Source organism: Neurospora tetrasperma (genome assembly GCF_000213175.1).
Source record: "Neurospora tetrasperma FGSC 2508 unplaced genomic scaffold NEUTE1scaffold_1, whole genome shotgun sequence".
NCBI lineage: Eukaryota > Fungi > Ascomycota > Sordariomycetes > Sordariales > Sordariaceae > Neurospora > Neurospora tetrasperma.
Window position 1 is genome coordinate 581288 of NW_009799099.1, and position 13602 is coordinate 594889.

Below are 13602 nucleotides of genomic sequence, written 5' to 3' on the forward strand. Positions count from 1 at the left end.
AAGTTGGAAAATTGTGATTTGGATGTGAGTGGTCGAGGAATTGTCGAAGTAAGTCTGACAACCCATGTCGATGGTTGGTACAAGTCAAGAAGCTGCTTGTGTGGTGACTGAGTGACACGGTCCACGATCATCATTCTGTTCAACATCTTCAACAGTGACTTTGCGGCTTCTATGAACCATGTGGGTAGACCTCCCTTGGAAGAGACTTTGCATAGAATTTGTTACAGTCCATACACAACGTGCAGGCGGTGTTGGATAAAACTTCACGTAGATATACTTACCTGTCACCATATCTTCATCAACGAGTATTGTCCCGCATTCTGACATGTAGTTGTGAACTTATGAGGTTCGAGCACACACATAAATATAATGGAAATCTAAACTTGACGTTTCACCTCGTATACCTATAAAAGTAACCTTATAGACCAATACATGTACAACATTCTTTCAGTTCCGAGACCCCATTCACACCCATCTATCCACACCTCTACAGCACTTAACCCACAAACCTACAACTTACTAGTCCTACTCTCCTTCTTCAACATCTCCTCCGCCACAATCCTCCTCTGGATCTTGCCCGTCGCCGTCTTGGGCATCACATCCGTAAAGTAGATCTTCTTGGGCACCTTGAACTTGGCCAGCTTGCTCCCCACCCACTTCTTGAACTCCTCCGCACTGGCCTTCTGTCCAGGCTTCAACACAATCGCCACCGCGACTTCCTGTCCATACATTTCATCCGGGATCGCAAAGCTAACAGCCTCGGAAACGGCCGGGTGGCGCGTCAGGACATTATCCAGCTCAATAGGCGAAATCTTCTCGCCGCCCTTGTTGATCAGCTCCTTGATGCGGCCCGTGATGACAATGTAGCCGTCCTCGTCCTTCTTGCCCTGGTCGCCCGTGCGGAAGTAGCCCCCCCTGCGCGTGAACGAGGACGCGTTGGCTTCGGGGTTGTTGAGGTACCCCTTGGTGACGTTTTCGCCGCGGATGGAGATCTCGCCTTCTTGTCCGTCGGGTAAGATGTTGTCTTTATCGTCGAGAATGACCACTTCCACGCCTTGGCCGAGGCCGACGGTGCCGGGCTTGCGCTTGCCGACGGAGGGAAGCGGGTTGGAAGTCATTTGGTGGGCGGCTTCGGTCATGGCGTAGGCTTCGAGAACAGGGGCCTGGAAGGTCTTTTCGAGGTTGTGGAAGACGGTGGGTGATAAAGGGGAGGAGCAGGAGCGGATGAAGCGGATCTTGGGCAGAGGGTTGGGGACCGGGTGCTTGAGGAGGATTTGGTGGATGGTGGGCACGGCGGTGTACCAGTTTGCTTGGAACTGAGTGAAGTCGGGCCAGAAATCGGTGGCGGAGAATTTGGCGGGGACGATCATGCTGCCGCCTGTCAGGAGGGGGGCCAAAAGGCCGCAGAGCAGGCCGTGGACGTGGAAGAGGGGCATGACGAGCATGGTTCGGTCGGCAGAGGTGAGTTGGTAGGTGTTGCGGATGTTCTTCATGGTGCGCGTCAGGTTGCGGTGCGTGAGCGGGACGACCTTGGGGCGCGAGGTGGTGCCGCTGGTGTGCAGGACCAGGGCGATGTCGTCGGCATCTGGCTTCAACACGGGCTGGGCGCCCTTGCCGGTGAGTTGGCCGAGTTCCTTGACGTCGAGAGCGACTTCGTTTTTGGCGGCGTCCCAGTAGGATTCGGCAATGGCGGCGTTGAACTTTTGCGCGGCCTTAACGGCGGGAGCACCGGCTGCGTAGGCGCCCTTGGGGACGATCACGATGGCGGACTTGACGTCCTCGATGTAGAACTCGAATTCATCTTGCTTGTAGGCCGGGTTGAGAGGGGCGGCGATGCCGCGCTGCCAGGAGGCGGCGAGGAAGGAGACGATGAACTCGTACGAGTTGACGGTGGCGATGGAGACCGGAGAGCCCTTGGTGATACCAATGTCTGCCAGCTTCTTCTGGAACGAAGCGGTTTCACGCTTCAGGTCCGCGTAGGTGACTGTGAGCGCCTGCGGCTTGGAGGGGATGATGACGGCCACATCGTTGTCGGCGCCCTGGATGGCGGCCTGGAGGTCAAATGGGCAAGGCATGACGTTGATTTTTCTGTTCTTTTCCAATTGATAGTATGAAATGGAACTCTGTGACCTTTATGGTGTGGTATTACAGAAATTTCTCTTGGTGTGGTTCGGAAGATGTTGATGGCGTCGTGTGATGACTGATCCAATGACACTAGTCTCGTACAAGGACAGTCCGCTTTGGGCAAAGACGCTTCGTGTAAGTGAGTCCGTCACTGGGAATAGCTTCACGAACAAGATAGAAGGAGTAAACAAAGTAACAACTTATTCAATTGGAAACTCAAAAAGATCTGAGTAAACAGAATTACAATGAACGCCGACGACGGAGGCGAGTTTGGAACACCATTGACACTCACCCCGGTCCAAGACCGATGATGCCATTCAATGCCTCCCATTCCGCGTTCGGCAGTAGGCCGGCAATCGGTAACCTTCATGGGCCCACAGGAGACCACTAGCACAGCTGTCTAGAAGCGGGGAAATAAGGGGCTAATACGTCGGGTTAGGGTTATACTTGCGTTTGCACGCACCTTTGAATGTGTTTGTCTGCCGCTTTGTCAAAGGGCGGCGTCTCATCATCACCTGTTTTTGCTGCTTCCGAAGCGGAGAGGACGACACCCTCTTACACCGTAGTCTCACTCACATCTAGGCTTGTTCAACCTGGACAAGTCATATAGCCACGCCATTCGTAGGGTGTCACGAGGTTCGAACAAAGTTCTGGGCCAGTCTATAAAGTTATACAGAGCGCTAACCCTTCTTTTTAGTATTTTCATCCCAAACCCTTCTTTTACCCTGTTTGTGAAGAGTCGAAACCTCTCTTCAACGACACTTGACAATTCTACCTCGCCAAACTTGACTCCTACCATAACAAAACCACAAACCACCTCTACCAAAGTAAACAAAACCATCACCATGGCCCCCTCCCCCTCCCGCCTCACCGGGGCATTCACCACCCTCAAGGACACCATCCTCGCCCTCATCGACCCGTGGATCTTCCTATCCCTCTCCGCCTCCTACCTACCCACAACCATCCTCTCTCTCCTGCGGCAACGGCGCTTCCTCGCCCTTCTCGGCGGTCCTCTACTCTCCTCTGAATTCCAATCCGTCTGGTTCGGCCACTTCTGGTCCCGCGCCGGTCCCCAAGTGCGCAGCAACGCCGAAGCGAACGTCGTGCCCCTGCTAGAAGGCAGAGTATCCAAAGGGCAAGTTGTTCCCAAGAGCGAAGCGCACGCGCCCGGAGTCGGAGGAGTCGTGCTGGAGATTGGACCGGGGAGTGGCATGTGGGTTAGCTTGTTTAGTGATGACAAGTATCTAAAGGATGAGGAGAAGGAGGAGCAAGGAGGGGAAGATGATGCCGAGGAGGAAGGACTGTCGGCTAGTTGGGCGACGATAACGCCTTCTTCTGAGCAGCAACAGCAACAACAACAACAACAACAACAAAAGCAGGCGACGAAAAAAGTGGTGGGAAGTCGCCAGAGGATAACGCAGGTGTACGGCATCGAGCCCAATTATGGCATTCACCCGCTGCTTCAACATAACATTGCGCAGGCAGGGCTGTCGCAGACGTACACCATCCTTCCCTTTGGCATCGAGGATATCGAACGCTATGCGCCTCAGATCCAGCCTGAATCTTTGGATTGCATCGTCTCCATCCTCTGCCTTTGCAGTATTCCGGAGCCTCAAAAGAACATTGCCATCCTGTACCGCTATCTCAAGCCGGGCGGCCGTTGGTTCGTCTACGAACACGTTAAGTGCTGCTCTAGCAAGCCGGGCGGTTGGTTCATGAATGTCTACCAGGCCTTTGTCAACCTCTTCTGGCCAATCTGCCTCGGCGGATGCCAGCTTCGTCGCGATACTGGCCGCTATCTGAAAGAGGCTGGACCGTGGACAGACGTCGACTTGGCTCAGCCGCCTAAGGAACAGTGGCACCACACCGTGCCCCATATCTATGGCATCTTGACAAAATAAGTAGAAGCGCTACGGTCACGGAGTCCAGAAATCATCACTGCACCAAGTCACCACCGAGTCATTAGCGAGGTCAGGGTGTCGCATACATGATCGTTGAGGCAACCTTTCAGGCTCGAGATATGTAGCACCTGACTAGAACTACCTAAAGACTGTCTCTAGTACCTATCTCACCATGATCATATCCCGTGCTGAAAATCCTCCAAGTGTTCGAGAATCAACCGCCCCAGCAATCGATGGTACTCATGTTTCCATCGTCCAATCAACATGGTGTCCTGAAATAACATTTCAACCTGGTTCCCCTGAGAAAGCACGTAGAACTGTCCGAAATATTATGGCAGATCTTTGTTTCCGAGCGCCATGGTATGGAAGATATCTTCGTTTTCTGCAACTCTCCATGGTTGGAACAAATCCAATTCTCAGATGAGCGGCGCAGAAGGGGGAGCCTTGATGAGCTTACCAGTCTCCACCAGCAGCCACGACAGAGGACTCCCAGCCACCGCCACCAGCTTGGTGATCGAAACCGCCATTGTCAAAGCCCGCGTTGTCAAAACCCGCCTTGTCGAAACCCGCATTATCGAAGCTGGGTGCGGCATCCTCGTCAACGAGCGGGTTGGGGCACTTGGACTTGTAGTGTCCCATCTGTTGACAGTTGGAACATTTAACGCGGGTGACTAGGATTCCAGTTAGTGATCTGGCTACATAGCTTCTATCATAGCATACTCACTATCACGAGGCTTAGGACACTCTTTGCTGAAATGACCGAATTCATCGCAGTTGCGGCACTGGACGTTGTCCATGTTCTTGGGCTCGGTGCACTCTTTCGCCATGTGGCCCTCCTGGCCGCAGTTGCGACAGCCGCGAGGACCACCACCCTGAGGGCAGTCCTTGCTGAAATGACCCACTGGCAAGAGGTGTTAGCCATCATATACGCTTGGGGGACGGGTTATACTACTCACTCTCGTTGCACTTGCGACACTCAACACCCTCAGCGGAGCGCGGCTCGGTGCCTGCACAACTTGTCAGCATTACTCGGTCTCGATACTTGATCACGGACTGGCTCTTACAATCAGATGCTCTGTGACCACTCTGTCCGCAGTTCTTGCAGGCAAACTTGTCCACGCGAGGAATGGGGCCTATACAACGTTAGACTGAATCTTACTCCGCGGTAGAAGGGGGAGCTTACAGTCGCGGATACGGTGGCCGACTTCCTCACAGTTGAAGCACTTGATGACAAGCTCCTCCTTCTCCGCACCCTCCTCAGGGCAGCTCTTCCGAATGTGCCCCAACTCGCCGCAGTTGCCGCACTTGGGTATGCCGCGAGAGACAACCTCACCGGCGTCCTGCAGACGCTCAAGATTCTCGGCAACATCGGCCGGCCACAGGTCGCGGTCGCGAGGGCGGGGAGGGTTCCACTGGAACCGGTAGGTGACAGTGTACTTCTTGTTGAGGCCGCCCTGCAAGTCCATGTTGGTCATGGTGGTCATGACGGGCCTCTCAATGGCAATCAGCCACAGGTTGACATCCTGGGCACGAAGGGCCTCCTCCAGCTGCACATAAGTCGTCTCAGGGCTGGCCTTGAGGTAAATCTGGATGGCCTCTTTGACCTCAGTGACCTCCTTCTCCTTCGCAGCCTCGACAATCATGCTCCAGGCCTCCTCGACGGTCTTGTCGGGCAAGTGGCTGCGGTCGATAGCGCGAGCTGCCTCACACTTGGCGATAGTGTGGCCTGGCAAAGTCATTAAATGGTGTCCAAGAGTACGGGGGGAACATAGGTCTTACCTTTCTCGCCACAATTCTTGCAGGACCTCTCCGGGCAGTCCTTGACGACGTGGTCGGGCGAGTCACACTCGCGGCAGGTCATAGCCGGAGCGTTAGGACACTCGCGGGCATAGTGTCCCTCCTCGTTGCAACGGTGACAAGCACCGTTAGGCTCCTGATGGCCAGTGCCATCGGCAGCAGCAAAGTCGTTAACGGGGTTGTCGGAACCATGGTTATCGAAGCCATCGTTGTCAGCGAAGGCAGGGCCTTCACCCGCACCCCAAGCAGCGTCATTTGTCTCCCAAGTGGCCATGTTGATCACGGCTTTGCGGTGGGGTCTTTGGGATTACTGGAAAGCAGATGGAGCGTTGCGCTGCGTGGAAGGAGGGGATGTTAGCTGTGCATCGAGGGTGAGTCAAACGTGAGATGAAGTCGCGTTGTTGATGGGTGGAAGCTGTGAGTGAGAAGGGGCCTCAACAGACAAACGTGGGACGGGCGTGGATGGGGCTGCGGAAACGAAACACAGTGACCAAGCTGAGGTGGAAGTGAGGGAAAAAGCGAGATACCAAAGACGAGGCTCGCGATGGCCACAAGATGCGATACAGACGGGAAAACGATGGAATATAAAAGGCGGTGGCACTTACGCGGCGCTTGTTGATTGAGAGAGATCCTGTGAGCTCCCTCTTGTCAAAGTCAACGGAAGGTAGTATGAGTCCTGATGCGAGTGCGTCGGCAAGTGGGATGCTGATGGAGTGGGAGGAAGGGCTGGAGGAGGAGAGAAAGGGCGGGAGAGGAAGAAAAAGGAAGAAGAGGGAAGAAGGAAGAAGAGGGGGGGACTTGCGTGAAAGATGCCCGGTCCAAGTGGCAGGCAACTTGAAGAAATCTGTTGTGGGAGGAGTGGCCTCGTGCCGGGTTTGAGTCTGAGGTGACAGCTCTGTCTGATTTGAGCCTCACCGCGGCAGGCTCCCAAAGATTGAACGTCAAGGCAAAAACTGGAAGGCACTATGAAAACGACACGGGCACGGGCACGGGTACTGGCACAATGGGGGCCCGGGTCTTTGAATAAGCAGAGGCAGGTGCGTAGGATAAGAACTCACCCGTCAAACGTCATCAAGGAAGGAAGTAAGTCTTTGAGCTCCAAGGCAGGCACTCGGTGACGACCTTTTTGTTTGCGCGTGGCTACCTCTAGGTACCTACCTCTAAGTACCAACGGAAAAAGTGCGTTCATCTCAATTCGACTTGGGACTGAGTGTAGGTATGTACTACGGTAGGTACCTCTGGAAAGCGGGACGAGAGTCAGTTGAGACTGGCCGGAGTGCTCATTCTCTCACCGTTGCGTCTTCTAGTGGAAGTTCTCACCCAGCGGACCATATGGATGCTACAATGGAAACAAATACAAGTAAAAGTCATTGTCCCCCAATTCACGCTCCTCCAATGAAGAATGCTTCTGCTGTTTCATTTGCCTTCTATTCAACGCAGAAACACCAAGATATTGAGACCATCCATCGTTACGCTCCAGGCTTACATCAGTCCAACCTGTGCCATTAGTTTTCCCTGTCTCTTATACTGGGCTTCTTTCAACGCACTTCCAGCTGAGATGGACAATCAATCTCCACCATCTTCCTCGGCCGCCACGTCACATCAGCCGCTACAGTACGGCCATGTCATTGAAATAATGCCGATTGTATGTGATCAATGTCGGCCTCTGGGCAACAACAATTGCAACCGCCAGTATCCGTATTGCTTTCATTGCGACAAAAAAGGACAAGGTAGGCTAGTGCAATTTCCTTTTTATGTCTCTTGTTATAAGCTTCTAGCCAAGCTTGCTGACACATTCCACAGTCTGTTCCTATACACAGAAGGTGATGGATGCGTGTAGGCCGTGTAGGTTTAATATGGGGTTAGGCACTCTACAAAACTGCGACCGCAAAGTGCCACGATGCACAATGTGTGAGTTTGAGGGGCTAGGTAAGCTACCGTATCCTTCGAATCCGTATCCTGCAATTCTGTCCTGTTGACGAAACCCTTCCACTTAGCGTGTTACAGCCTTGATACCGACAATATTGAGTACAATACGAAATGCAACCAGTGCAGGGCCCGGAATCACAAGTGTGTTGCGCGTCAAAATGCAGAGCCGTGCGAGTTTTGCAAGAGTGAGAGACTACGTAAGTCGACATCAACACCACTGACTCTTGTCCGTGTCCAGGCTTCCTCTGGCCTACATTAACAAATACTCTAGTTTGCACCTACGTGAAGGCCAGGCGCTCAGTCCCGGAATGAAACCAGCTTGAGCGGTCCATTGGATGATGAGATCTGGCAATCCAACAAAACGGTCGTTGGAAGGCAGAAGCTAGCAACCGCGAATAGTTTTATGAGGTTGGCTTGGTGGGATCATGAGGCGGAGGTCGGTACATTGAACTGTACTTGGAAGTTTCTATGAGCTCTGTTTGCTCCATTTTTTTGCTTTCCCGCAGAAGAAATGCGGTCTATTATACCCATACTCCTCCAGTTATCATTTACGGATACTGGGCCTAGGAGATGGGAGCTTTGTTTTACAGAATTAGTATCCTTTCAACCACGAAGTGGAACTTATAACACATATGTCTTGACATCCCCCATGGTGTAGTTTCAGTTGTTGCCCGTTGAATACATGCATGCATCTGCAAAATTACCCAAAAGTGAAGCAAATGGAATTCGAAAGATGACAAGTGAATCGTCTACAATTCAGACCATTAAAGTATCACTCCTCCGACTAGGCATCTCTTCTGCTCTAGCGGCCTGCTATAAACGACTGAATTGCTGAAAGCGCTGACTGAAGGAACAAAAAACCGGGGCCGTTCGAACCGTTGCTAGCTGCCTGCTATTTTTCATCCTTTTGATCATGGACCGGGATGAAAGCGGAGATACAGCCAAACGAGTTTTGGACACTACTAAGCCATTGTGTTCCAAGAGGGCATTCATTGTGGTTTTCTTCCGTCGTCAGGTGTCATTCTATCGTTTATATATACAAGTAGCTACATACACAAATTGGTACGCTACCTGGCTATCTTTCCATTCATGTGCTGTTAAGTAGTAGGTTTTTTTCTTGACTTTCGAAGTATAAAAATCCTTATTTGAAGTTGTTACCCCTTTCTTCCTTTTTCACATGGAAAGAAGAAAGACTGTATCAAGAGCAAACAAATCAGGCCAACACAACTCAAACGGATATTGTGGTTCATGTCACTGGGCTCCTTTTTTCTTAGATTCTGTAAAAAAAAAGACTGCGTTACAAAACCCATACTAAACGAACTTTTCAGTGGGATATCCCGTCAACTTGCGTTCAATATGCATCAACGTATATATCCAATGGCCTAATTGGTATTTTCTTAAGTTCACTCTAAACCAAGGATTATACATTTTGAGACAAGGAAATGTTAGAGACAGGACCAAAAAAACACAACCAAGCTAAACCAAAATGAATGAGTACTGAAACAAGATATCAAGGAAAGAGGGATATTTTATGCGTCCTTCATCTCGGTATCATCCTTTTCCTTCTCCTTCTCCTTCTTCTCTTCTATCTTTTCGTCCTTCTTCTCGTCCTTCTTTTCCTCCTCAGCCTCCTTGTCCTCCTTCTTATCCTCGGCCTTGTCGTCATCAGACTTCTTCTCCTCGGTCTTCTTCTCGTCCTTCTTCTCGCCGTTTGTTGTATCCTCCTTCTTCTCCTCGTCGGTGGCGGCATCCTTCTTTTCCGCCTTCTTCTCGTCGTCGTCCTTGGTCTCGGAGTCCTTGTCCTGCTCCTCCTTCTTCTCTTCGGCCTTGGTCTTGTCCTTCTCATCCTTCTTTTCATCCTTTTTCTCTGCGGCCTCGGTCTCATCCTTTTCATCCTTCTTTTCATCCTTTTTCTCTGCGGCTTCGGTCTCGTCCTGTTCATCCTTCTTCTCCTCACTTTCCTTCGCCTCAGCCTTCTCCTCACTTTCCTTGGCCTCAGCCTTATCCTCCTTCTTTTCCTCACCTTCCTCCTTAGGCTCGTCCTTTTCGGCCTTCTCTTCCTCCTCGCCTTCCTTCTTCTCACCCTCCTCCGCCTCCTCCTCCTCCTCCTCCTTCTCAGTCTTGCCCTCCTCCCCCATCTCACTCACTACCCTCTCCACCACCTTGACCGTCGCCTCGGGGCCACCGGCCTCAGCAGCTAGGACTTTGCCTTGCTTGTCCACGACAAAGACGCCGCGGGTGGTGCCCTTGGGAGCCTTCTTGAGGCCGATGGCGCCAATCAAGGCGTACGAGGGGTCGCACAGCAAGGGGTAAGGGAGCTTCTGCTTCTCCTTGAAGGTGGTGTTGGCCTTTGGAGAGTCAGAGGATAGACCGTAAATGGAGAGGCCGGTGGCGGAGGAGAGGGCGGTGTACGAGTCGCGGAAGAGACAGACTTGCCGCGTGCCTTTTTTTTGGGTTGTCGTCATTGTTAGTTATTGGTTCTTCTCTCTCTTGTGGTGGTGGTGGTGGTGGTTTTGCGGGTTTCTTTTCTGGACGAATCCAATGATAATTGGTGCCGAGGAAATGATGGTGATTGGACAGGGAGGGGCATTGGGAACGCGTGTAAGTGGGTTATGTATAACGCCGGAGAGTTATACCGCCCGCCCGCTTAGGAAAAAAAAGATACAAGACATGGCTAACGCAGCATGCATCACAAAGGGGTGGGTGTTGGCTGGATGACGAATTGACAAATGGGAGTTGATTGAACATGAAGCCAATGAAATGAGAGGTTGCGCGGTGTGTGACGTGAGCGAATGGGAAAGCTTTCTTGAGCTATCCTATCCGAGCTCTTTGTGAAGCGCAAACATTGCAAAACTCATGTCTTTCATGATGTCAAAGTGTACAAAAGCAGCGGAGAAGTGGATAACTTACAGCCAGGAGTAGAAGCCTTGGGATAAGTAAACAACACCACACCAGCCTTGCTCTCCTCAACGAGCTTCTTCAAGCTGGTCTTGGTGCCGTCATTGGTCTCAACCTCACCGCCAAAGTTGTCCAGGTCGATGAGATCGCCGACCTTGGGGTTGCCGGCCAGAGCCGTAGCCACCTTCGCCGCGCCGTTGGCAACGGCTTCGGCAGCCGTCTGGGCAGCGGCGGTAGCGGTCTCGGTGGCGACCTCAGCGGCCTTGGAAGCGGTTTCGGCAGCCTTGGAGGCGACGTCCTCGACTTGTTCCTTGGCCTTGGCGGCGGCCTTGGTGGCTTTGGTGGCCCGCTTCTTCACCGGCGCGGGAGGCGGAGGCGGGGCCTTGCGCTTGCGAAGCTCAACGGGCATGGTGACGGTTGTCTTTGTGGAGTTTGCGCGGGTGAAGGTTGGAAATGGGAGCTTACACGCGCGTGTAAGAGAAAGGGGACAAATAGCTGTAGAGAGCTGATGGTTGTGTAAGTGGTGCGGTCGCCGGATGTATGCGACCAAGATACGGTTGAGAGTTGATGAGAGAATGGTGAAAGAAGGTGAGATGAATGGGAGAGAGAATAAAGAGAAAAGGAAGAAAAGATGGAAGAAAAGAGGTGTCGTTGTAAACAGGACAGGACGTTGAAGGTGGTTGCGCAAAGCTCCGACCAATCAGGAAGCACACGCGGTGAAGCTCGAGCGAGGAGCGGGCTCGAGAGCAGAGGAGCAGACGGGAGGCACTTCGGTTGGCAGTGTGCCTGTCTGTGTCTGTACCTGCACCTGTACTGTCTCTAGTCGCTCTGTGGGCACAAAAGAGAAGAGAGCATAGAAACAGGAAAAGAGGGTCTGGATGGAGGATGATCGCGTAACACGTCTAGCTAGGGGTGACTTGAGACACCGGGATAGTCTAAGTTGGCTGGCAGGTATAGCTCCAACAGCTGGGGTATAGCATCCAGTGAGTACATGGAACTCGGATGCCACACTGACATAACGGATGGCGTACGTACAGTTCCCGTCGTTATTTGCACACTCTGGGGCAACGTATGGTGGGTGAGTGGATTACTAAGTTGGGGTTCCTCTCTCTGGAGATAGAACATACATTATCAGTTCTCTTGTGTAGTGTAATTACATCTCGTACCCTTTAAACTTTACAGTCTAGTCAACGTGTTGTGTACAGCATTTGATGAGGCAAGGCTCTCATCTCAGCACTCCCAAATCCTTAGGTCATGTGGACTGACGCCATGTCGTAACCCGCAAAGGGAAGAGTGGGAGGGGCCAGGAAAGGGGAGCCGAACTGGATCCGGGGTCCCGAACTTGTTCTCGTGCTTCTCTTCTCTTTTCTGGAACGACGCGGCCGGCGGCAGTGTGGATGTTGTTGGTGGATGCCGTTCGTTGAACCAGAGACAGACAAGACACAAAGAATGGCCCGTGCGTCCCTGGACCAACGTCAACGTTGTCGCACATCAGGATGACAGCCGCCAGAGCTGTTCCTGTCACCTGCCTGTCAGCCCAAGCTCCCGTTTGGCAACTCGAGAGAGCATCACGAACTCCATCATCCTTGGTGGTTCCCGTCCCTCGGAATCCACACCTCGTCGTCGTTCACTTACACCACGATAACAAACGGGTTCTACAGCCGCCACCATGGCTTCCAAAGTCGTCACCGGCGTGGTCAAGACCACCGCAGGCGGCGTTGTGCCCGTCAGCCAGGTGAGTCCTCCAATTTCGCAATTCCAATCGCATTTTCACAATCAACACACCTTCCACTTTGAGAGGTTGCGCTACGATATCCAAAGTCCCCGACCCGACTCATGTCCCTACAGTAACCTACCTACCTAACCCCCCGTCTCCACTAGTAGTGATAGTTACATACCACTAACACCTACCCTTTGCCCACCCCCTCCAGAAATACACTGTCCAATCCGTCGGCGTCTGGGAGCGCATCCGCCGCGCCTTCGCTATCGACCCTAACCGCTCCAACGGCGTTCCCTTGGTCCCCTACAACCGCAATCCGTCCCCCGGCTCTCTCGACCCCTTGGCCTACGATGATCCCGTCACCATTCCGGCCGGCGACATCGCCGACAACCCGTACTGGAAGCGCGACGCTCGGCGCAACTACCCGCGCCTGAGCGTGGTGGGCCAGGCCGAGGCTGTTGCCTTGCTCAGTGTTGGCAGCGCGAGCCACCCCCGTGTCGAGCTGGTGGGCGAGAACGGGAGCAAGCAGCTGGTTGCGGCGCAGGAGGCTGGCAAGACGGGTGGTTTGGCCAAGTACTTTGAGGGAACCGGTGTGGAGGCTGGTAAGCTTGTGTTGGCGGAGACGGGAGGTCTGCCGCCGTTGCCCAGTGGTGAGAAGCTGGGGGAGGGCGGCAAGTGGGATGTTTACAAGTATCAGTTGGCTGAGGAGCCTTCTTATTCTGAGGCGTGAGTATCTTTTTCCTGGAAAAGTGTGTTTGGATTGGAAGAGGAACGGTGCTAACTCTGGTGATATAGCTATCCTTGCAGGTCGTTCTCTTAAGTGGAAGAAGAGTGAGATGAGCTTGTGAGCAGGACACATGGGCTAAAAGGGACCACAGAACCTTTGATGGAGGGATAACTACAGACAGAACAAGAGCACAGAGACCAGATACGTTCGGGCTGGTGTACATAGCAGGCAAGCAGGCAAGCAAGCGGTAGACGGAACGTATAGACTTTGCTTAGATTATGGCATTCGACGTCCAAAGGGGAATACGGTTTTTGAGAGTAACTGACGTTTGGGCCATGACCCAAATATGAGATTTGGCATATCTGACCCTCCAGCACTTTGTATTCTGCCCCGATTTGATATTTCCCATCCTCAGAACTTCCACGTCTATGGCCCCAAGTCCCGACACCACATCCTCAGCATCTCAAACCTTTCTCTTCCCCCTATATGGCCTCATTCGCCTCCCA

At 52.7% G+C, this 13602-nt stretch overlaps 4 protein-coding genes across 4 annotated transcripts; 2 read left to right on the forward strand and 2 right to left on the reverse strand.

Moving 5' to 3' along the window:
- Positions 1 to 84: 84 nt before the first annotated feature.
- Positions 85 to 2202, reverse strand: NEUTE1DRAFT_127142 (peroxisomal-coenzyme A synthetase; the record flags this gene model as incomplete). Its single annotated transcript, XM_009849252.1, has 3 exons — positions 85 to 194; positions 282 to 338; positions 521 to 2202. The coding sequence occupies 3 exons, from the start codon at positions 2073 to 2075 to the stop codon at positions 85 to 87; spliced, it is 1722 nt and encodes a 573-aa protein (XP_009847554.1).
- Positions 2203 to 2969: 767 nt separating this feature from the next.
- Positions 2970 to 4184, forward strand: NEUTE1DRAFT_143681 (uncharacterized protein; the record flags this gene model as incomplete). Its single annotated transcript, XM_009849253.1, has 1 exon — positions 2970 to 4184. The coding sequence occupies one exon, from the start codon at positions 2970 to 2972 to the stop codon at positions 4023 to 4025; it is 1056 nt and encodes a 351-aa protein (XP_009847555.1).
- Positions 4185 to 9166: 4982 nt separating this feature from the next.
- NEUTE1DRAFT_119436 (uncharacterized protein) lies at positions 9167 to 11227 on the reverse strand (the record flags this gene model as incomplete). Its single annotated transcript, XM_009849254.1, has 2 exons — positions 9167 to 10194; positions 10662 to 11227. 2 exons carry the CDS (start codon positions 11056 to 11058, stop codon positions 9281 to 9283), a joined length of 1311 nt encoding a protein of 436 aa, XP_009847556.1.
- A 976-nt stretch (positions 11228 to 12203) lies between these two features.
- NEUTE1DRAFT_56352 (NADH/ubiquinone oxidoreductase) lies at positions 12204 to 13414 on the forward strand (the record flags this gene model as incomplete). Its single annotated transcript, XM_009848912.1, has 3 exons — positions 12204 to 12384; positions 12581 to 13095; positions 13165 to 13414. The coding sequence occupies 3 exons, from the start codon at positions 12319 to 12321 to the stop codon at positions 13187 to 13189; spliced, it is 606 nt and encodes a 201-aa protein (XP_009847214.1).
- Between the last annotated feature and the right edge of the window lie 188 nt (positions 13415 to 13602).